We start from the raw sequence: 23,100 nt of genomic DNA on the forward strand, positions 1-23,100 counted from the left end.
GACTGCAATCTCTAATTCTACATTGTGTTTCCCAGACACATATATGAACGAAATTCCAAAACACCATGAATTATATATAAATCCTGTTTAGGTTTGACTGCAATTATCGCCTAAGTGGGCTACTGCCTCTTGTGGTCTCTCCTCATGGCTAACCTATCCTTCCCCACTGTCAACAGTTATCTTCATACAACACAAACCTAATCATGACACTTCTCTACTTAAAAGACTCTCTACTGTCTGTAGAACTGTGTCCAAGAGCTCAGCATGACACATGCCACCTTTCCCAGCTGGCCCTGACCTTCCTTTCTAACCTCTGCTTTGGGCATTCTGGCTCTTTATTGTATACTCTTATATAAGACAGCTCCACACGCAATTAGGGCAGCCTGGGATGCCACAATAAGATCTTCTGTGTGATAATATAAAAATAAATAAATAAACTTTAAAAAGTTTGTTTGGAGTTCCCCACTTACATTCTATTTTGTTGTTACAGAGTTAAAAGACTTGCTAAAAATTAAAATTTTAAAAAGCTGTGCAATTAAGAAACAATGTCCACACTTTTGAAATATTGTTATTTTTCACCTTCTCTCTGACCTGGTATTTGGGTAAAAATATCTTGTAACCCCATTCACAGATCCCCAGAGTACAATGCTCCTTTACCCTAAAATGCATTCCTTTCTCTCACTGAGGAAATCCAACTCCTTACTATTTATCTTTTAGATTCAGAGGCTTGCAGTATGGCTCAGTGGTAGAAAGCTTGCCTACCATGCATGTGGCCATGGATGTTCTTCCACCATCCACCTCAAAGAAACAAACAAAAATGCCATTTAAACCCTGCTCAAGTACCACTACTCTGTGAACTCTTACTTCCCAAACCTCTTATGCAATCCCTTTTTTCCTCCTCAGGGTTCCCGAGCCTCTATACTTGCAAGAGAGAGTATTTTCTCTCTTACAGAAAGAATTATTGTATTGCCTGTAATTATTTCTCAACAGTAGACGGTTGGGGGCAGGTTCCTAATCTCTGAATTCCTAGCTCTAAGGTGCTTGGCTGGCTGTGAGAACTCAGAAGTTCATCACTGGATACATGAACGAATGATCAAAGTCTGAAAGTCTTCACTCTCTTCGGATCTCGCAGGGAAAACATTTTGTCACTGGACACGCCTTTGGACACATCACTTAAATAAATCAGGATCATAGTATTTGAGAAGGGATTTGATAGCAGCCACAAAAGGTGCCAAGCGGTAAACGGGTCTGGGAGTGGGGTAGGGGGAAGCCAGCAATACCCACTGAGTGACTGGTTCCTATACCATGCCTTTTCCACCATCCTAGAACCTCCAGCTATTCCAGAATGCGGAAGATAGTGTTCAAAATGGGTGTTTCTGTCTCTTCCACTGAAGAGCTTCACCCTCTAATTTTTCACAACTAGATCATTCACAATACAGTGTTCAGTCTTCGTACTGGGGTTCAACATCTTGGAGTCACATCCCTTTCTGTTACGGAGACATCCAGCTTTGGACGGGTTCTGAAAAGAGCCTCACAAACGCCCCCACTCTCGGCCGAAGATATCTTCCTGCTCAGGAAGGGGCTTTCCAGCAGCTGGAGCCGCGATCGCGGCCAGCAAGCGGAGTGGAGCCCCAGCCTAGGCAGACGCAGGGGGCGCCGCCCACGCCTGCCTGGGCTCGGCGCGCGGGGCCCGGCTGCGGTTGGCCACAAGAGGCATCCATCTTCCGGGACGAGCCCGGCGTTTCCTCAGCTAGTACGAACAGGGGCGAGGGCGGAGAAGGGCACCGACAAGAGCTTTGTCTCCTCCCGCGAGCCTAGCCCCGCCTCGCAGAGCCCAGAATTGCCACCCGCGCGACCGCCGCCCGCACTTGGCTGGTTGGGAGCCTTTAAGCCGCGGGCCGTACGCGCGGCGACAACTTTGTGGCCGCCGGGGGCGCGGCTCTCCTTGGTGCTTGTGCGAGTGTGCATGTCACCGGCGGCCTCCTGGGGGCAGCAGCGGAAAAGGGGACCAGGAGAAAGAGGTAGCCTTGGCGCACGGTGGCCAAGGAGGCAGAGGACCCTCGGGGCGCCGGCTCACGAGACCTAAACTCCGCCGGGGCTGTGCCCGGAGCGCGTTTGAACATCGCAGCAGGCACCCTCCACGTCCAACAGCGGTGACTCGCTTTAGGACTTCGATTCCTTTTGCCTGCCCCGACGATAGCAACAGAATTTGCAGGCGAAGAAGCAGCAGCCGCGGCAGCAGCATCCCCAACCCGGGTGGGACCATTGAGCGCCGGAGCCGGCGGCTGCAGGCAGGAAGGGAGGGTCGTGGCTGCGATCTGAGTGCGTTCCCCGGCGCCGGTCCTCCGCAGCTGGCCCTGCCCCGGGCGCCCGGTGCAGGTTTCTAACAATGGTGCGGAGCGTCGGCGCGAGCCCCGCGTCCGCCCAGCGATCGTAGAGGAAGTGGCCGGGCTTCGGGTGGGGTGGGCAGGGAGACGCCCCCCGCCACTCGCTCGCAGGAGTTTGCGCGGCTGGCCTCTACGGCCTCGGGTTCCTTTCGAGACCATCGACGGCGGCTCAATCTCGAGAGCATGGTGCCAGCGCCTGGGTTAATCTAGTTCTCGGTTCGCTCCTTTTTCCTCCTCCTCCTCCTTCTCCTCCTCCTCCTCCTCCTTCTCTCCCTCCTCCTTTCCCTCCTGCCGGTGCTGCCTCTGGGTTCCCGGCGTGTGGGAGTACAACTCTGCCTCTGCAAGGAGACCGGCTTGTGACCAGTGAACAGAACTTATTCATTGAAAGCAAACCCGGAACAGCTGGATAATGTCCACCCCCAGCAGATTCAAAAAGGACAAAGAGATCATAGCCGAGTATGAAAGTCAAGTCAAAGGTAAGGATGGGAGCGGCTGCCTTGCTCCTTTTGTGTGCCTTCTTGTCATTGTGCTCGTGGAGTTGCGTTGCTAACTTGGTTTCTGGGTAGGAGAAGGGTGGCGAGGGGCAGCTTGAGCCCTGGCTGAGCCGCCCAGGGCTTCCTACAAGCCAGTCGCAGTTTCAGCCCTAGTCCCGTCAAACCTACAGGGAGCTAGATACCGAGTGGCTTCCCAGGGCTGCCAGCCGCACCTCCAACAGGGAGAGAATTGGCTGGAAGTTAACCACCTTCAGCTGGCAATTTACACGCGCAGGCCGGCAGCGCCGGTGGTTCCAGCTCAGTTATCCTCGACATCATCATCATAATTCTTTTTAGATGAAATCATTGTCACAACATAATATTTCTATGGAGTCATTTTGTAAAGTCTCAACGCCAAGTGGTCTAGGGCTTCACAGAGTGAAGGCTATTTCAAACATTTACACTCTTCACTATTAATTTATTAAGGCCGGTTTCTCTTTTATCAAATTGCTCACTAAAAGCCTGGCAGTTAAACCAAGCAGACTAGTGGGATCTGACTCCTCCTTTATAATGGGCTAGAATTCAGTGCCATCTTTCACACTCACATGAGGATATCGGTTTATCCACGCGGATGTAAAATGGTTTGAATATTTGAGTAGTAGTTTCAATCCATTCACATTGTCAACTAATGAAGGAAGTCTAATTAAGGTTGGTTAAGCTCTTTTTACTGTGTGCCTTGTGTTTTTTTTTTTTTTAATTTTCTCTCCAAGTATTTTGTTTTGCTGTTGAAGTGTTTAATAAACATATATGTGTTTGTTGGGGTTTTTCCTCCTCTTGTGTGGTCTCTAAGGTGGCTTTCCTGATGGAGACAATGGATGGAGCCTTGAAATCACTGTTGTTCTTTGGCATATTCAATGCAAAGTTCAAAAAGATTGTTATGTCGACACCTGTGTTTGTCTGTACACAGTCTTATGAAAGGGCTGCTGAGACAGGCATTACTGTACTTGCCTTGGGAAAGGCAGGAGCGCCTGACTGTTCTTTTGTGTGGTCAAGTTGTGGAAAGACCTGGAGTCCTGTGAGAGCACCTGGTGGGGGCCAGGGTCCTGGTTTACCTGAGGGTAAGTGTGTATAGGGACCAACTCATGAGCACAACCCAGACTTAGGTTTCCTTCAGGGTGTCCCCTCGTGTGGCGTTAAGCTAAGCGTCATTTAAGAAACACAGAATTTTTTTTCCTGTCTGGAATTAAGATAATTTATACTTAAAAGAACTTATTAAACTAATATGGAAGTTATATTAGCAGAAAAGTAATTATTTTTTTAGAACAAGGTAAACTTTCTAAAGGAGGTAACCTTTCTTTTCTTAATGAGTCCCATACCACCTAAAACCTTCCATTCTAAGGCACCACTCTTGTTCAGTCACCATTTCCCTGGGCAGTTTTTCCACATGGCTCTTTGTGGCAGGTCTTTGAGAGGTGGAGGTCTGGTTTTCTTGTTGCCTGGAGCACTGATTGGCAGAATGCACTTCCTAGTACTGGTTTAGTTATCTCTGCTCTAAGGTCATCTTCCTATGATCATGTCCTTATTTGCAAAAAAATATATATTTTTTTTTTCTTGATTAATTTCTTCTAGTGTATGAAATTTTGTTGATATGTGTTATAGATGCCCTTTACATTGATTAAAAATCAGTTAAATGGGATGTGTTACGATCTCTCAAATCTAGATAAGGAAACATTAGGAATCTGGTGAAAATGGTTTTTGAAACTAATTTTATCCCTCAAAAAGTGACCTTTACCTAATTCCCTTTAACCTTCTTCCCTTTTGTACATTCAAAAGTCCTTAGGCAGCTTTAGAACTCTTCATTGTACCTGTCCTGACTTGTAACCAGAATTTACCTTCCCCTCTCTAGTACTTACACATTTGGTGTCTCACTTCCATCATTACCTCCATGGGCAAACATGGGAATAGAGTACTTCAGTGGACTCAGATCGTACACTGATTAATTAGCACAAATTGACCCATACTTCTAGTCAAAATCAAGAAGAGAATGGGAGAGAATTGCAAGTTCGGTAATGCTTGAGGCCAGCTGTCCTGTGCATTGAGAACAGGCCCCTTTTCTGTTATATTTCTTGAATGCCTCTTCAAGGGTAGGCATCTTACCCTTGCAGAGAAAGCACCAATTTGTGATTGGAATAGTATTTAAAGATTTGTGATTTGGAATAGTCTACTCTTAATTCTAGTCTTGTACTTTATCTGATGATAAACAAAAGAAAATGGACTGTTCTATTACTGAAAGAAAACAATGAATTAAAGCCATGTATGTTGGACTCTAGGTGGTTTAGATGTATAAGTGATTTTAAGAATCATTTTAATTATGAGTAATTATCTTTTCACCTTCCAACTTAGAACTTAATACTCTGGAGTGTTGGATCTTCTTACTCTTTCCCATGTCCCTGATAACAATTGATTTATCTCAGAATTTCTGAGATAAATATTTTGATCTAAAGGAATGATCTGAGAAATGGGATTTTACCACTGTGACTTCCTGCCAAGGTTTTAGGAACAGTCTTCATGTGGCCATATTCAACTGTGAAAAGAACCATCCCTGGCAACAATGTGTAATTTTATGTATGAGACTATAACTGTGTCTAGTTACATGTATCATTCTGGGCAAGTCATTTAGCTTCTTTCTGGGTTTTGGTTTACTTATCTATAAGGTGAGGAATTTGGACTCTCAGTTTTTAGGGTTTATGAATTTCATTAAAGGTGTCATGTCAATTCATATGAATTTCTTCATAAAATGTTCAGGCTTTTCAGTTTGTCCTGGCTGCCCTGCTTTGGGGAGCGGGGGAATCATTTTTGCTTTCACTCTTTCTGATGATGAATCAATTGAATTCTTTGAGAATTAAAATATAATGAAATAAAGAATATAGAAAATAATAATCGAAACCATGTTCAGATAAGTATAGCACAGAGTTGTAAGACAGGGACAATCAGAAATTATACAAATCATCAATCAGGTGGTGGTGTACTTTGTAATACCTGCTATTCCTGAGGCTGCAGGAGGAGGATGGAGTTGTGGGCCAGCCTGGTCAACTTAGCAAGACCTTGTCTCAAAAATTGAAAACAACCAATCCAAGCTGTTAGTAGACAAGTTTGAGTTAGGGACCAAACTACCCCAGCTACAATTTTTTTTACAAAGTTGGAATTTGCCAACTTTGAGTAGAGAGATTGGCCATTTCAAAAATGTTGGTCAGTTTCTGTTGAAAGATTTAGAATCAAGAGAAATAAATCTCTCATTTGTATGAGCTGTTAAAAATCAAGTGTGGCCGGCAAAGTGTATGAAACTCAAACCAGCTGACTATCCTGCATTGCTGGCAAAACCTGAGAAGTGGAGGAGACTGAATAATTGGCTAACAGAAGGTTTGGGGATTATCTGAGGCTTTTAGTGATCTGTGCAATTTCCGTAATCTGCAGCAAAAGTATTGTGGAGCTATACGTTTGGAACCAAAAGAGTTAAAAGGCACACTTTATGAACTGTAACTCTTGGATAAGAGGTTGTGTTTATTTTAATAATGTATACTGTTAGTTGCTAAGGATTGACAGCTATTACATGCAGTATTTTACTGGGGACAGCCTCACACTCCTTGACTCCTTGCGATATGTACAGGAAGCGTCGAGAAAACCTGTTGCTCTTGATCACTCTGTTGCCTGAAATCCAAATAGTACATTTGGAACCTAAGAAAATGCAAATTTAATTTGATGACCCCTTTCATGCCATATGTTTTTAATGGGGAAATTAAAATACTACTGCTGCTGAAGTGGAAATTCTGTGTACTTTTATTACTTTGATATAACCCAGTATGGAAAATGGCAACAATTTAAGTTATGAACAAAACTTTATAGCTGGGAGGGACTCGAAACATTTCTTGTCCAACCCACTTATTATGTGATGCAGGGAGTCTTAATGACAGTTGTATAATTGCACAATTAACTTTAACATCCTTGAGAGGATAACCTAGGTATCTGCTTTGTGGTGATTTGCTTTTGAATTTCTCAAAATGTAGATACCTAAATAGAAGTTAGAATAATTACCTCTTTAGACTTTGAAGGAATCTTATTTGGACCTACAAGAGAATAGAAACTCTAGTCTGTGAACAGGAGTTGGTTATAACTAAGTTTTATTTTGCAGTAGGGAGGGACCACTCACTAAGGTAATTTCAAGGGACCTACCACAGTGCTCAGACAACAGCTTCACGCGATGGCTTTTAAGGTCCAGGAAAACAACATGTGAACATGCACAAATGTAATTTGCTCTCTATTTTGGTGAAACTAATTGCAGCTGCTGCAACAAACCATTTACCTGATTTGTTTTCATAAACTGTAAAATATATGAAGGAATATTCTGGAGAAGTTTTTGAGCAAAGCATGTCCTTTTGAAACACAGCGAGGGTTGGAGTATAACACAGGTTGGTAAATCTCTCGGCTCTAACAATCTAGATCCCTGTGTTTATTCCTGTGCTGTGTCTGTGTTGACCAGTTTCGGAGGCAGACGTCTTCAGCTCTGTTTCAGGTTGTAGAGTCTACGCTCTGGCTTTGCTAGACCCTTTTCTTATTTCATTCATGCTACCTAGTTTCACATCAATTCAGGCAACTAAAAATTAAGATAAATAAGAAATGAAACATGTCTAGCTTAGTTTTGTTTTAGTGGTCTGAAGATAGACATTGGAATTAGAAGCACTTATGTGAGGGTTTTTTATTTCTGGATCCAGAACTATTTCCCAGCCGATCAACAGCACATATATGTTCCCCTGTTGACCTCTCAGAATGGGAAGAAATAGAACATGGTCTTCAAGAGCAGAAACTTTAGAGCTGGGAATGTAGTTCAGTGATAGAGCACTTTCCAATTGTGTGAGAGGCTTGGGTTTGAGCCCCAATACTGGGGGGGTGGGGGGGGGAAGAAAAGCAGGAACTTTGGTCTTAGTTATTTAGCCTTGCTACTAATTAGATGTGTGACTTCCTTCCAAGACTCAATTTCTTCATCTGTAAAATAGGGGTAATAAAACAGGGGTAATAATAGTGTTTACCTTGCTGTCTTTGTAAGGCTGCCATGAGGTGATTTGTGGAAAACATTTATCACAGTCTTGGCACATAATAAATACTCAATACATGCTAATTATTGTTATCTGATTAATTTGGGAATTGTGTGTGTGTGTGTGTGTGTGTGTGTGTGTGTGTGTGTGTGTGTCTTAGTTGCTTCTTGTTACATTCTGATTTAGATAAGTTTTTTGAAATCTAGATCTTGGCAATCTTGCTACCCAAATGGATTCCAAAGTGGGAGGATCTTGAGTTATCCTCAGAAAATGCTATATACTTTAGAAGGAATAAATTTCCTGTGGTGGAATTAAGGAGGAAAATATTATAGACAAGACTGATTCCCAGATCCTCATAAACTAGATTTTATATTGTGTCATTATTTTTTATCTAGGTGCAAGTAACTAAGCCTAAAAATACATTCCCTGAATCTGGGCTGCCATATATTTGCTTACAATCTCTGTTTTAAATTTTCTCCACCTCTGTCCAGTGATTCTATATGGAAAACAAAAACAATAGACCACACAGTACATTTTATTTACCTGTTGATGAAAGGATTTTTATGACATCAATAGTCATTGATTTAATTTCACAGTCCTTAGAAATATATTTTTTAAATCAATGTAGAAAGGCAAATCAACATGATATTAAGATTCCATCCCATCCCTGTCAGAATGGCAATCATCAAGAATGTGAATAAAAATAAATGCTAGCAAGGATGTGGGAAAAAGTCTTACACACTGTTGGGGGAATGTACATAAGTACACCACCATAGAAATCAGTATGGAATTTCCTTAAAAAAAAAAAAAAAAAAAAAAAAAAAAAACTATAGATCTGACATATGATCCAGCCATACTACTCCACTCTGTATACCAGAAGGAATCAAAGTGAGAATATTTTTGAGACACATGTACACCTTGTTTATTATGATGTAATTCACACTAGCCAGGTTATGGAATCAGCCTAGGTGTTGGTCAGCCGATGAATGGATAGAGCAAATGTGATATCTATATACGTGCAAACATACAAAATGTAATATATATGTACACACATGTACAAATACATACATACATACATATGCACACAAAGTGGAGAATTATTCAGCCATAAAGAAGAACAAAATCATGCCATTTGCAGGAAAATGGATGAATTGGCGATCATCATGTTAAGTGAAATAAGCCAGACATAGACAAATATCACGTTTTCTCTCCTATGTGGACTCTGGGGCAGGGGTGTGTGGACAATATGAAGGTACGAAGGAGACCATTACAGAAGAGGAAGAGGACTGGAGGAGGGTGGATATAATCAGTATGTTATGTACATGTAGGAATATGCCACAATAAAACTCATTAGTCTGTATAATTAATATGCACTAATGTAGAAATGAAAAATTCACTTATCACTGCTAATTTGCTTCTGCTTCACTAGAAAGCAATTTGATATTAGAAATCATTTTCTATGTATCTCCCACACCCCCTAGTATAGGGCTTCATTAAATATTTATTGAATGAATAGAGTAAGAGTGTGGAATAATGATTCTTTTATAGTGCAAATTAACATGACAATCATTTAAATTTTTCCAGGGTATCCAGTCAAGTATGATCATGGCATTTTTGGATTAAAATTGTAACTTCTTCAGAAAAACATAAATCTGAAAATAGTCTAGGTGTCCACGGATGGCTAACCGTTACCTAAATTTTACTGGGGAGTAGTCAACTACCTTGTACACATGGAATGTTGCACAATTGCTAACAATGGGTTTTGAAGAACATTTTATGACATGACATGGTGAGTTATAATAATTGAAAAGAAGCAGCCTATAAAAGGATGATGTAATATGAACTACAGATAATCATAACTCCAGCTGGTATTATTGGGCACTCACAGTATGCCTGTCACTGTTGTGGCTCTTGGCAAGGGTACACTGAGTTTTACATGAATGTAAGTAGCTGTAATACATGGCAGGAGGAATCTGTTTTTTCCTGCTTGGTGGTTCATAGTGCCTGTATTCGGGGGCCATGACGTATCAGGCTCTTGGTAGGTTTTCAGACTCAGTGAGGGAATCTTCACTTTCAACCTTTCCTTTGTGAAGGATGGGAGTTGGCAAGGTAGGTCTAAGCAAAGCTGTCTCTTGGTTGAACCTCTGATAACCAGATAATCAGATTTGTCCACAGGATGGTCCCCATTTCTTGCTGGCTTACAACTCATAATATACTTTGGTTTTTCCTTACTTGAGTTCAAGCAGCAGGGGTGTATTCATCTTTGGAGGGCAAGCCTGCCTGCCTTCTCTCCTTTCCTTCTCCTTCCCTTCCTTTCTTCTTTCCCTCTTCTCGCCCTCTTTCCTCCCTCCCTCCTTCACTCTCTCCCATCCAAATGGGTGTAAGAAGACAATTATTTATAATTAACAGACTATCATACCAGACATCCAGTCGAAGAAATAAAACATTACCAGTACCTTAGAAAATCCCACATTTGCCCCTTTCTGACAAATGTCCCCTCCTTCCACTGCCACCCAACAACAATTTTGAATTTAGTATTAATCATTCACTTGTATTAAAAACTTTATTATAGTTTTATGTCTGATATGTTTTATGAAACATTATAGTTTCATGTACCATATATTCATATATCCAGAATATAGTCTTTGAATATGTACTGGATTTTCAGTGCTATTGAGGAATTTTATGTTTAAAAAATGGATTAATAGCTGGGCATGGTAATCCCAGAGACTCAGGAGGCTAAGGCAGGGGGATTACAAATTGAAAGCCAATCTCAGCAATTTAGCATGGCCCTAAACAACTTAGTGAGACCCTGTCATCTCAAAATAAAAAATAAGGGCTGGGGATTTGGCTCAGTGGTAGAGTGCTTGCCTAGCATACATAGGGCCCCAGGTTCAATCCCCAGCATTGTAAAAAAAAGTCTTGAGGGACTGGGCTGGTACTGCATTTGTTAGGTCCTAGGTTCAATTCCCAATCCAAAGTAAATAAGTAAAATAAGATAATAATATTAAAAAATAAGTTGAAAGGACTGAGGATGTGGCTCAGTGCCAAAGCACACTGGGTTCAATCCCCCCCCACCAAAAAAAAGAATAATAGTATGTTGGCATGTTTAACACATCCTTAGCTTTTAAAGACATATGCTGATGTATTTATGGGTGAAAATATGACATTTGGAATTTTCTTCATGATAATCTTGGAGTTACAAGAGGTAGGTAGAGATACAGATAAAATAAAATTGATCATAAATTGATAATCATTGAATGCATAAGGTTCCTTGTACTAGTCTCTGTACTTTTGCATGTTTGAGATTTTCCCTAATAAAAAATGAAAGATTACTACAGATTCTTATAACTTTCATTTTTTTTTACTCAAGAATATGATAAAAAGATTAAACTGGAGGTATAGCTCAGTGGTAGAGTGCTTGCCTAGCATGTGAAAGGCCCTGGGTTCAATCCCTGCCACCAAAAACAAACAAAAAAGATTGATCTACATTAATGTTTGTATCTGTAATTTCACTACTACACTGTATTTTCGCTGGTATATAGTATTCTAGTGCATGAAAATACTACAAGGTGTTTATTTATTCTTTCTATATGATATTTGGGTCATTTGTGGTTTTTTGCTACCACTAATAATAATAGCATATAAAATGTTGTAGTTGTCTCCTAGTGTACATATACAAGGATTTCTCTAGTATGCTCGTTGGGTTATAGGGAATGTGTCTGTTCAACTTTACTGAGTAATGTCAAACTTTTCTCAAAGCGGTTGGTATATTATACCAGCGGTTGGTATATTATATTCTTACCAGAAGGGAATGAGAGTCCAACATACTGACAAACACTTAGAATTGACCAATGTTTTAATTACGGTAGAGACAAAAACTCTTATAGTGAAACAAACAAAAAAGCAATAGCTTAAAAATATAGGGGTTTCTTTCTTTCTTATTCAACACCCTAGAGGTGTGCAATCCAGGCCACCAGGATAGCTTTGCCCCATTAAATTATTTAGGTTTCTTCCATCTTGAGGTATTGCCATCACCTAGAAAATTGAACTTGTCTACCTGTTTGAAACCAAGTCTTAAGTATGTCTGTGTGGGAGGAAAAGCACACATCCAGTGTTTTAAAACCCGGGCCCTTAGCAGCACATATCATTTCTGCTGATACAACTGATGAGAAGCTAGTCACATGAACACATCTTGCTGCAAGGGAGGCTGGGAAATGTAGTCTCTCTGGTGGGCCCTGTTTCTAGCTGTGACTCCATGACTGTGGCAGGACAGAACAGATTTAAGTGGACAACCAGGGGTTACTATAAAGACAGAAATGGTATTTTGTTTTCATTTGTATATCTCTGATTGCTATGAGATAGCATCTTTTTACATGTTTATGGGCCATTTGTTTTTGTAGCTAAAATCCTTATTCATATCTTTGCCCATTTATTAACTTGTCTTCTTAATAATTTATGAGTTTTGTGGGGTTTTAAAAAATGTGTTCTTGATATTAATCTCTTCTCAGCTGTATCTATTACAACTATCTTCTCCCAGTTTGTAGCTTGTGTTTTCACTTGCAAAAAGGTATCTTCAGGAAAATGCAAAGCAAAGCTACAGTAAGATTCCATCTCACCCAGTCAGAATGGTTATTATCAAGAAAACAAAAAGTAACAAATGCTGGTGACAATACAGGGGAAAACACAGCCACTGAAATCAGTGTGGAGGTTCCTCAACAAACAAACAAACAAAAAAAGGAACTACCATATGATCCAGCAATACCACTTTGGGTTATCAACCTGAAGGAATCACAGTCAGCACACAGTGGAGATACTTGTACATCCATTGTGCTAGCCAGCTTTTCATATCTGTGAAGAAACACCTGAGGAGTATTTCTTCACAGATATGTGAAGAGTAAAAGCTTATTTTTGGCTCATGTTTCAGAGGTTTTAGTCCTTGGTCAACTGACTGCAAGGCAGAAACATCATAATGCAAGGGAGCAGTGGAGCTCTGTTCAGCTCTTGGCACCTGGGAAGTGGAGAGAGAGGAAAGGGCTTGAGACATGATAGAGTCTCCAGAGCCATATCCTTAAAGAGGCATTCTCTCCAAATAGGTTCCACCTGCTATAGATTCTACCACTTACCAAGGGTACATTTGGATTATGGTCAGATTATGGCATCCTTATGTTTCCGGTCACTTCCCCAAAACCCCACTTCTGAATGTTGCTACATTGGGAACCAAGTCCTCAACACACGAGTCCTTGGGGAATGCTTGACATCCAAACCATAATACATATGTTTATCATGGCACTGTTCACAATAGCCAAGTTATGGAATCAACCTAGTCACCCATCAATGAATGAATGATAGACACAAGGGAACATTATTCAGCCATCAGGAATGAAATTGTGTCATTTTCAGGAAATGGATGGAACTGGAGATCATCTTGTTAAATGTTATAAGCCAGATTCACACAAGTATCACATGTTTTTCATCATATGTGGAATCTGGGAGGAAAAAAGATGGCATGAATGTAGAAGGGAGACTCTTAGGGTAGGGGATAAGGGATGGGGGTGGTTAAGACAGGGTAACGGGAAAGATTGATGCAATCAAAGCACTTTATATGCATTATGAAAATGTCACAGTGAAATCCATTATTTTGTATAATTAGCATGTGCTAATTATTATAAAAAAGATATCTCCTGGGAAACACTTTTTTTATTTTAATTTGTTCAGCTGTATCAATTATTTTAGTTTGGTGTTTAAGTAATCCTTCCCTATTTTGTGCCTATATCATTTTCTAAGCTTATAAAATTTTGCCTTTGCCATGTAAAATTTGATTCAAGTGGTTTACTTTTCATATTGTGTGAATTAGGGATATATTTGTAAATTTTTTTCATATGGATTACCTTCTTTTTTCCCATTTGCTAAATTGTTCCCTCTCTTAAAAATGATATGCCAGCTGCTTCCATCTTGATTGTAGTTTCACAGTATGTGTGACCCGGTTTCTGGACACTCTGTAGTGTTCCATTGGTTAATTTATTCTTGCCCCAATACCACACTATCTTAATTACTATAGCTTTATAAGAAGCCTTTTTTATCTAGTAGGCTAAATTTTCCCTCTTTATTCTCTTTCAGGAGTATCTTGGTGATCTTGGTTTGTTTTCTTCCGAATACATTTTAATCAAATACATTAAAAACCCAATGGCATTTCGATTGTGATGGCATGAAGTTATAAATCCACTAAAGGAGAATTGGCATCTAAATGATATTTGTTCTTCCTACCCATGAATGAGAACATATCACCAATTATTTAATTGTTAAGTATCTTACTGTAAATTTTTCTATTTTCTGGTTTTTTTTAAATCTTTAAAAATATTTTTTAGTTGTCAATGGACATTTATTTTACTTATTTATATGTAGTGCTGAGGGTTGAACCCAGTGCTTCACACATGCTAAGCAAATGCTCTTTCACTGAACTTACAACCCAAGCCCTACTTTCTATAGTTTTTATTAAATTTATATCACAGTCTAATTTTTGTTACTAATGTTCATGAGATCTCTTAAGTTGTTTTCTTGTTATTTTTGCTATTCAGGAATGAAGTTTACTTTTGCATATGGACTATGTCAAGCTACAGTCTATTATTATTTTATTGGAATTCAGAAAATGGTACCCCAGCCCCCAAAGTATGGTGACTTTGACCCAAAGGATGAGCTTCAAGTTATTGCTGACTTCCCTCCCTCCCCACCACTCCATCGTAATCCTCTTTTCTTTCTGGAAATGCAAAGTGGGAACTTTCTACCCTGAGAATCTCCCTCGCAGGAGGAATGCAGTTAACATTCTTATCATCCCGGCAAGAGTAACTGTCAGGAAAGAAGAGAGACGTCTTCATTTCCAGGGCACCCCACCCAGACAGACTTGTCATCTATTCTTCTGAGGACTGTTACCTAAGAGATAGTATCTGCCTTGTAAGACAGTCCTTGTTCAGCTGTGAGTTCCTTCCTTCATCCCTCCTGTAACTTGTGGCCACCCTCCAGTAGACCCAAGCCCCCCTGTAAGCTTTCATTCATTTTTGTAACTCAGGATGGTATGAAAGTCTCAAGGATCTGGCCGTTCCTGGAGGCTCATACTCTGTGTATGACTACCATTCTGTGAGTCCCCCCAACTCCTCCTGGGCACATTAATAAAATTTTATGCCTTTTTCTCCTATTAATCTGTATTGTCTGTACATATCAGAGAAACTTAAGAAGATAGGAAAAATTTTCTTCACCAACAATTTCAAATAATTATTTTTGTAAAACAAAAACAAAAAAGAAACTCATAATTTATAGAGATAAATGTATTTCTTCCTTTGTAAAACCTATGAATTTAACTTATTTTTCTTGTTTTTTTGCTGTAGGCAGAATTATTTTTTTGGGAGGGGTACACCTGGGATTGAACTCAGGGGCACTCAACCACTGAGCTACATCCCCAGCCTTATTTTGTATTTTATTTAAAGACAGGGTCTCACTGAGTTGCTTAGTGCCTCCCCTTTGCTGAGGCTGGCTTTGAACTCATGATCCTCCTGCCTCAGTCTCCTGAGCGGCTGGGATTATTGGGCTGTACCACCTTGCCTGGCTATAGGCAGAATTTTGATTGTAAATTAATAATAATACTGATATTGGTGTTTTCTTTAAGGTTGATGATTGTTTTCTGTTTATTATAGATACTCTTTATTGGGTTAAATAAAATTTCACCAATTTTTGGTCCCAAAGATGGGGGCCGTTTTTCTGTTTGTTTTTGGAGTCAACAAGAAGACCAAGCACTGACTGAACTGTGAAGACTTATTCTTGATTGAGAATAGGGGAAAGGGGAGATAAACTTGAAAATCAACTTCCTGCCCCTTGGGGGCTCAGGAGATTATAGTTACTGGGTAAAAGAACTGAGGGGAAGAATAGGCTAGTAAAGGGAGGAATATTAATGTCTTTCATTATAATAAAGTTATAGGTTCTCAGGGTAGTTCTGGCAGCCCTCTTAGATCAGCTTATTTCAGCCAGCCCACCTGGAGAGGAACTTCTGGCCTTCAGGAATCCTGCCCTACCCAGAATGGTTAGGGTAGGGCAAAATTCAGGGAGGCCACCCAGGCAGTACTAGGCCAGAGTGGGGTAAAAAAACCTTTTGTATTTATCCTTTACTGCAAGTTTAAATCATTGATAGGTGGTTGAATATTGTCTTTTTAGATCTTTTAGTGTTAGGAATTGAACCCAGGGCCTCAGGCGTGCTGGGCAATTGCTCTACCACAGAGCTGCATTCCAAGCCTTTTTTTATTATTTTGAGACAGGATCTCACTATATTGCCTGAATGGGCCTCAAACTTGTGATCCTCCTATCTTAGCCTCCCAGTACCTAGAATTACAGGTGTGCTCCACTGCTTCTTGCTCTCTTTTTAAAAATCTATTGATATATTTTTTTCTTTTTTAATCTGTCAATATGAGTAATATTTATAGATTTCCTAATATTAAATCATCTGTTCAATAAACCTATCTTCCTCTTTGCAGGGGTGTGTATGTAACACAGTTGATGCAGGTCACCAATTTTTAGTTTGTCTCTAAATTCTTTGAGGAAACAAGCCTCTGGTTTTCCTTTCTGATAATGTCTTTGCGGGGATTCTTATCTAAGTTATACTGGCCTTACCAAATGAATTGGAGTATATTGCTTCTATTTTTTTTTTTTTTTTTTAAGAATTTACCCTTCCTTTTACTTATTTGTTTTTACGTGGTGCTGAGGATTGCACCCAATGCCTCACATTTGCTAGGCAAGTGCTCTACCACTGAGTCACAACCCAGCCCCTTTTCCATTTTGTGAAGGACTTTGAAACTTTGGAATATTTCTTCACTAGAAAATTTGATGGAGCTATTGAACTAAGTCTAATCATTTTCTTTGTGTGAACAATATTTTTAATTGCTAATCATTTTTATTAGTGCTATGGTTTGGAAATGTTTGAGTGAATGCCCCAGAGATTCACATATTGGAGTCTTGGTTCTCTATGTGATGGTGTTGAAGTGATAGAATCTTTAAGAAGTGAGACTTAGGGGGAGGTCACTGGGCCCTGCCCCCAGAAGGAATTAAGGTAGTTTTCAGGGTACCCAGAGTTAGTTCTGGAGAGGGTTATTATAAAAGGAGAAACCCTGACCCCCCTCCCTCACTCTGGCTTCCTATCTGGCAATGCATGCTCTTGTATAGCATTCATACTTTTGTGATGCCATCTACCATGAGGTCCTAACTAGAACTGAACTAATGCTAATATCATGCTCTTAACCTTGAGAATTGTGTCCTTAATAAGCCTCTTTTCCTTATAAAGTACTGAGCCTCAGGTATTCCATTATAATAATGAAAAACGAATATAATTATTATAGGATTATTTTCACATTCTATTTCTTCTGAAGTCAGTTTTGATAATAATTACATATATATTTTAGAAATTTGTCCATTTTGCATAAGTTTTTAAGTAGATTTATATAACTGATGATAGTATTATCTTACTTTTAAAAATGGTCTGATCTGTATTGAGCTTAGAATATTTAAAAATGTTTTGCCTCATTTCTTTTTCTTGCTAAATCTTAAAAGGTGTTTGTCTATTTTTGTTAATTTTTCATCTCTATTTTGTTGATTTTTCTGTTCTCTTTACTAGTACCTTTCTAATTTTTTGAGTTTATTCTTTATCCATTTTCTTAAGTTAGACACACCCCTCAGTCATTTTATCCTTCTTTTCTACTGTAAGCATTCAAGGCAATAAACGTATTTTTTCAATATAAATACAATTTCTAATATAAACACTTAGAATATAAGCATCTTTTAAGATACAATATTTCTAACATGAGCACTTTTATCGTTTTAACATCAGCTTTAGAAACAACAAAATTCCATTTAAACATAATATATATTTCCAATAAAAGTATTTCTTCCAGTATAAGCATTATTCATAACAAAGGTATCTGTTCTTAACCTCTGCGACTCTTATTTCCCTTTTGTTTTACTTCTCTCCATAGCATTTAATATCATTTGATTCATTTTATTCTTATTTTAGTTTATTTTGGAGCTCTAAAAATTCCTTATTTATATAAAAGCTCAGGGGTGTGATTAAAATCATATTTCAAAAATATTTTATCCAGTCTTTTGTGGTGGCACATGCCTGTAATCCTAGCTACTTAGGAGGCTGAGGTAGGAGGATGACAAGTTTGAGTCCAGCCTGGGCAACTTAGCAACCCTCTCTCAAAAATAAAAAGAGCTGGGAATGTAGCTCAGTGGTATAGTGCCCCTGGGTTCAATCCCCAGTTCTGAAATAAATGAATAAATAAATAAGAAACAAAATAAAAATCTTATCCATCATTTTATTATTTTATTTTTAACTAGGAGAGTCATACAAAGGCTCTATCTTGTTTTTTTTGTTTGTTTTTTTCTTTCTTTCCGATGCTGTAGATAAAACCCAAGGTCACCAATGAGCTATACCATAGCCCCTTTCTCTCTCTTTCTTTGTCTCTCTCTCTCTCTCTCTCTCTCTCTCTCTCTCTCTCTCTCTCTCTCTCTCCCTCTCTCTTTCTCTCTCTCTCTCTCTCCCCTCTCTCCCCCTTCCTCTCCCTCTCTCTCTCTCTTTCTCTCTCTCTGATGTTGAACCTATCAATTCATTGTAATCATTTCAAACTTATCTAGTTTTATTTTAACAGAGAACCCACAGTTTATATAGTCCATAGTCTAAGCTACTTCAGGGAGACGAAGTCAGTTTTATTCCTAAAGAGAACCACATAGCTTTGGCTTTTGCCATCTAGAACAGTGTGTAAAGCAGGAGTTAAACACTGAGGATGTGCACAAAAGAGCAAAGTAGTGTTTTAGGAACACTTTTAAGTTGTTCATTTACTGATTTGTACACATGGAAAAATTCAGAACATAAGGATTTTAGAAATGAAATGAAAACATCTGAACCATCTGAGATGCTGTTGGGAAATCTCTGAGGACTTGCTCTTGGAATCATCCGGAGCATGACCTTATGGCAAAATGCTTGGACAGCTTTCCTCCCTTCAGGAGCTGCTTCACTTCCCTTTCAAGACTGGTTGTAGGGCTCTGTAACAACACAAGGCCCCTGGGGTGGTAGTGTCCTCCTGGCTTGTGGGTCTCAGGCAAAATGACCAGCCTGACTTAAGAGCATTTTCAAAGTGCTTCTTGTCCCAGTTTTTGGACTGTCATTTCTGATTCCCTTCTCAGTTGGTCTGTGGAAGACCTCTGGACTTTGGCTCTTTGCTTTTATAATTCTGAAGGTGTAGTTTACAAAAACAGCTTTCTCCCACAGACCTCCAGCAGTTAAGGTGGAACAATAGGTGTCTGCTTATCATAAGTCAGATCATTTTCACTTTGGGTGTCTGTCTGTGAAATTAGTATGCTTTAACAATGGAATTAAGCTTTTAAACGTTATTTACCAAGGAGAGGAGGCAGGGGAATTCTGTTTGCTCATCCGGTTTTACATTTGTAATGGGGCTGCCTGCCTTGTCTTTTCATGTCTTGTCAATGCAGTTCACAAAAGTTCTCTTGGAAAGATCAGTGATGACTTTATCATTTCACTCATATCGATTACCCACAGTTCAAGTACAGTTCCGTCAAATAATAATCCCAAGGCACCAGGAGAGAAAATCCAGAATTTAATTGTTTCAGTACAACTCTGCCCTAGTGTATGAGATGTGCTGTGAGCCCAAAGAGGCAGACAGATCTAAATTGGCAATTTATTGAGGGACTTAGTGGTCCTGGGTAGCAGCAAGACAACCAGATGCCTACAGTTTGCATCAGAGAGAGGGGTGTATTTGTGAGTTTGGATGAAAGTCATTTCATCCTGACTGGAATGTACATGGTTTATCTTAAGATAATATCAAAAAGGCCCGTCCCTGGAGCTAAAGTCCAGTTGTAAAGTTTTACATTCCACTATAATGATTTTGTATATTGATAGTTTGGTAGTAAACTATGCAGGAAAACCCAGCTAAGGTCATTTTGGGGCAGTTATGGCAGTTATAATCCAAGATGGTGGAGAGTTGTCAAGCCAAATCCATGCACTAGTAATCCACAGTTTTGATCAGTGCTATGGGACTGAATTCTGCCCATTCCATGTCTTTATAGAAGAGGTAGATTAAAAACAAGTAGGTGAAAAGCACCTTTGCAGAAAGGCACAGGTTGAGCAATACTAGAAAATGTGAGAACTGCTTTTTCATTGACTCCAGGGCTTGATTAATTAACTGTCATTTCTTCGACCATCCCTGTTTTTACCTTTATCTTCAACATTATTGACAATGGATGCATTCCTTGCTTATAGTGTTGTACAGAAAGGTAGTAGGTTTTGAGAATTTGGGGAGCATTTATAAGTTTTTGTGCCCCTTAGAAAAGAGAGTTTTCTAAGTACGGCCTTACATAAAGGGAAAGTTAATGAAAGTCAACTTTTCTCTCCATTGTTAATTGAACTTCTCTTGCAGTTGTATTAATGGTGTTTATGGGCATTCGTGGATCTCTTACCAAAAGTCTGTATTTGAAAGATTTCCAGACTATATTTTCTGGAAGTTAGAGTTTAATTATATACATCTCTATGTATTTTCCAAATACTTAATCTACAAAAATATGTCTTGGGCTGGGGAGATAGCTCAGTTGGTAGAGTGCTCACCTTGCAAGCACAAGGCCCCGGGTTCCATCCCCAGCACCGCAAAAAAAAAAAAAAAAAAAAAATGTCTTCTTTGGAACTGGGAAATCTATTTTCCTTACACTTAGTCTAGTATTTATTCTCTTTTCTGTCAGGCATCTCATTTCCTTCAGCAGTCTTGGAATTAAACTGTGAAATAATGTACAGAAAGCACGTGTACTGTGAAAATAAAAATTACTTTTGTTGCCTTTGTGGTCATTCATCTTTTGGATATTTCTGACATTCTTATAATGGTGTATCCCTTTTTCAAATGCCATATAACACTCTGAAACAAGCACACTCGTGTAGATTTATGTATTTTTCAGGTAACTTGGTAGTTTATAGCATGGCCTCAGAAATCAAAGTGCTAGGTCTGAATCCTGGCTCGGCCACTTCCCAGCAATTTAACTGGGGAAAATTACTTCATGTCCCCCTCCTTACTTTCCTTGTTATTAAAATACTGATAATAATAGTACCTACTCAGAGCATTGTTGACACACAATAAGTGTACAAAATATGTGAATGCATTGCTACTTTTATGAATTAAGGCTCTGGAGGCAATAATAATACAGTTTAGGTTACAAAGGACTTAGCCAAGAGGAGCTCAGGGAGGACATGATAACTAAATGCAAGATGAAATCCTGCCACAGGAAAGGGGCATCAGATAAAATCTAAGTGACCCCCCAAATAAAGTGTAGACTTTTATTAACGTTAAAAAATACTTAGTGAGACTGGGAAAATAAAATGTTTTAAAATATCCCACTCAGATAACTTTTATGGTTATAAAAAAATCTTGTGTGGGTGTACCAGTGGTCCACTGTATACTTTGAATACAGCCCTTGCTGCTCTTCCACTGCAACTTATTTTTAAAAGGACACATTTCTTTTTCATCCTCTCACCCCCCCTCCTCCCTAATTTCTCCCACCTCCCTAATCTCAGGGAAAATAGGATTACCTTTCTTCCCCATCCTAGGCACAGAAACCAAGTAATTCAGACTTGGATATGGCGCCCGAAGATCTCAAAAATAATTATTTCCCAAATGAACAAGTGAATCACAACTCCTAACAGAGAATACAGGGAATGCAGCCTTTGACTCACCTCTTTAAAAACCCTCTGTTCCCCGTGATGGGCAGAATTCCAGCCTCTGGGACAGGAGTCCCCTGTGCTTCTCCTTTGCTAACAAAGCAATGAAATTTCTTTTTCCTTTTTCTCAAAATGGTGTCCTAGTTGTTGGATTGGCATCGGGAACAAGGACTGAGTTTTCCATAACATGGGGTAGTTTAATATTTTTCCATTCATCTCTGAAGTTTTGATAAGTTTACACTATTTGAAATGAACTGACAATAGATGGAATAACAACAAAAAAAACAACAGTAATAAACATGATTTGTTGCCCAAACACAGAAGCCATACATATTCAGTATGGGACTCAAGGAGGAATGTGATGGCTGAACCTCATATAGAACTAAACAGGGGGGAAGGGAGATGGACTTCTTGGGGAAGGGAGGTGGTGGCAGGCTATGAAAAGTCAGAGGAGAAGGTGCCCAGCAAGGAAGAATTTTGTCTTCTTAGGAAGATGAAGACTCCTGTAGTAACAGCTTCCTATGGCAGTCTCTCTCTGGGTTGGTGTCAGATCTCCAATCTCTTCTTCTTATGAAAAGTTATTTCCTGGGAAGAAAAGGGAATATCAGTTCCTTTATATCCCCTGGATATTTACTTCACTAAGGTAGATTTCCTTCATAGTTGTAACTTTTTTTTCTATATGAAAGGCACACACAGCCTTTCAGATTTAATCTTATGTCTGCAGATGTCTACAGTTTCTCTAAATAGCCATCTTGAAATATGCCAAACAAATGTATCTTAGGGTGTCACATTTTAGGGTCCCTTATTGACAGAAATACAAAATTGGCAAGGCAGAAAATGAAAGTTCCCCCTCTTTCCAAAGATAAGAATTCTAAATCATGCCGTTTTTATTTGTTTATCATATTTATTTACTGTGTAATCTATTAATTTACTTATTGAACAAATGTTGGGATCATTTGAAGATTAGTTAATGTAGATCATTTTGTGGGGGATTAACAATATACCATCTATATTAGTGCTATTCAGATATGGTGTATTGTCCATTGCTGGTCAACAAGCTATTTGTTACCAGGACACGAGGAGATAAGGTAAATTGTGATAATGCTGCTTTTATCAAGAAAGTCCTGCTGCAAATGAATGTCAGCTACACCAAACAGTGCTTAGTGGTAAGACACTTCAGAGTCTGGCCCAAGCTCCTCATCTTATTGTGGATTGGTAATGAACAGTTCACTGACCTTTCTTTGAGTAGTATTGGTCTTCACTATCCATAGAAATATGTTAAGGACTGCCTTATCCCTTGTTGGCTATTACTGTTAACCTGTTATGCTTTGTTGATTGACTATCAAGATTGTCCTTCAAAGGGAATGGTGGTAGCATTCACCAGTGGTCACTCTGTC

General features: G+C 39.4%; 1 protein-coding gene across 5 annotated transcripts in view; it reads left to right on the plus strand.

The window, feature by feature from the left end:
• Positions 1–2,733: 2,733 nt before the first annotated feature.
• SRGAP1 (SLIT-ROBO Rho GTPase activating protein 1) overlaps positions 2,734–23,100 on the plus strand; it is a 281,734-nt gene continuing 261,367 nt past the window's right edge. For all 5 annotated transcript variants that reach the window (XR_013763794.1, XR_013763795.1, XM_079139661.1 and 2 more), the window contains exon 1: positions 2,734–2,863. Coding sequence is in view for 3 of the 5 variants with exons in the window: in XM_079139661.1 (XP_078995787.1) it covers positions 2,797–2,863 (67 nt within the window). In the remaining 2 variants the exon portion in view is untranslated. The remainder of the gene's footprint in view (positions 2,864–23,100) is intronic.

The sequence above is a fragment of the Sciurus vulgaris genome (genome assembly GCF_902686455.1).
Source record: "Sciurus vulgaris genome assembly, chromosome: 5".
Classification (NCBI taxonomy): Eukaryota; Metazoa; Chordata; class Mammalia; order Rodentia; family Sciuridae; genus Sciurus; species Sciurus vulgaris.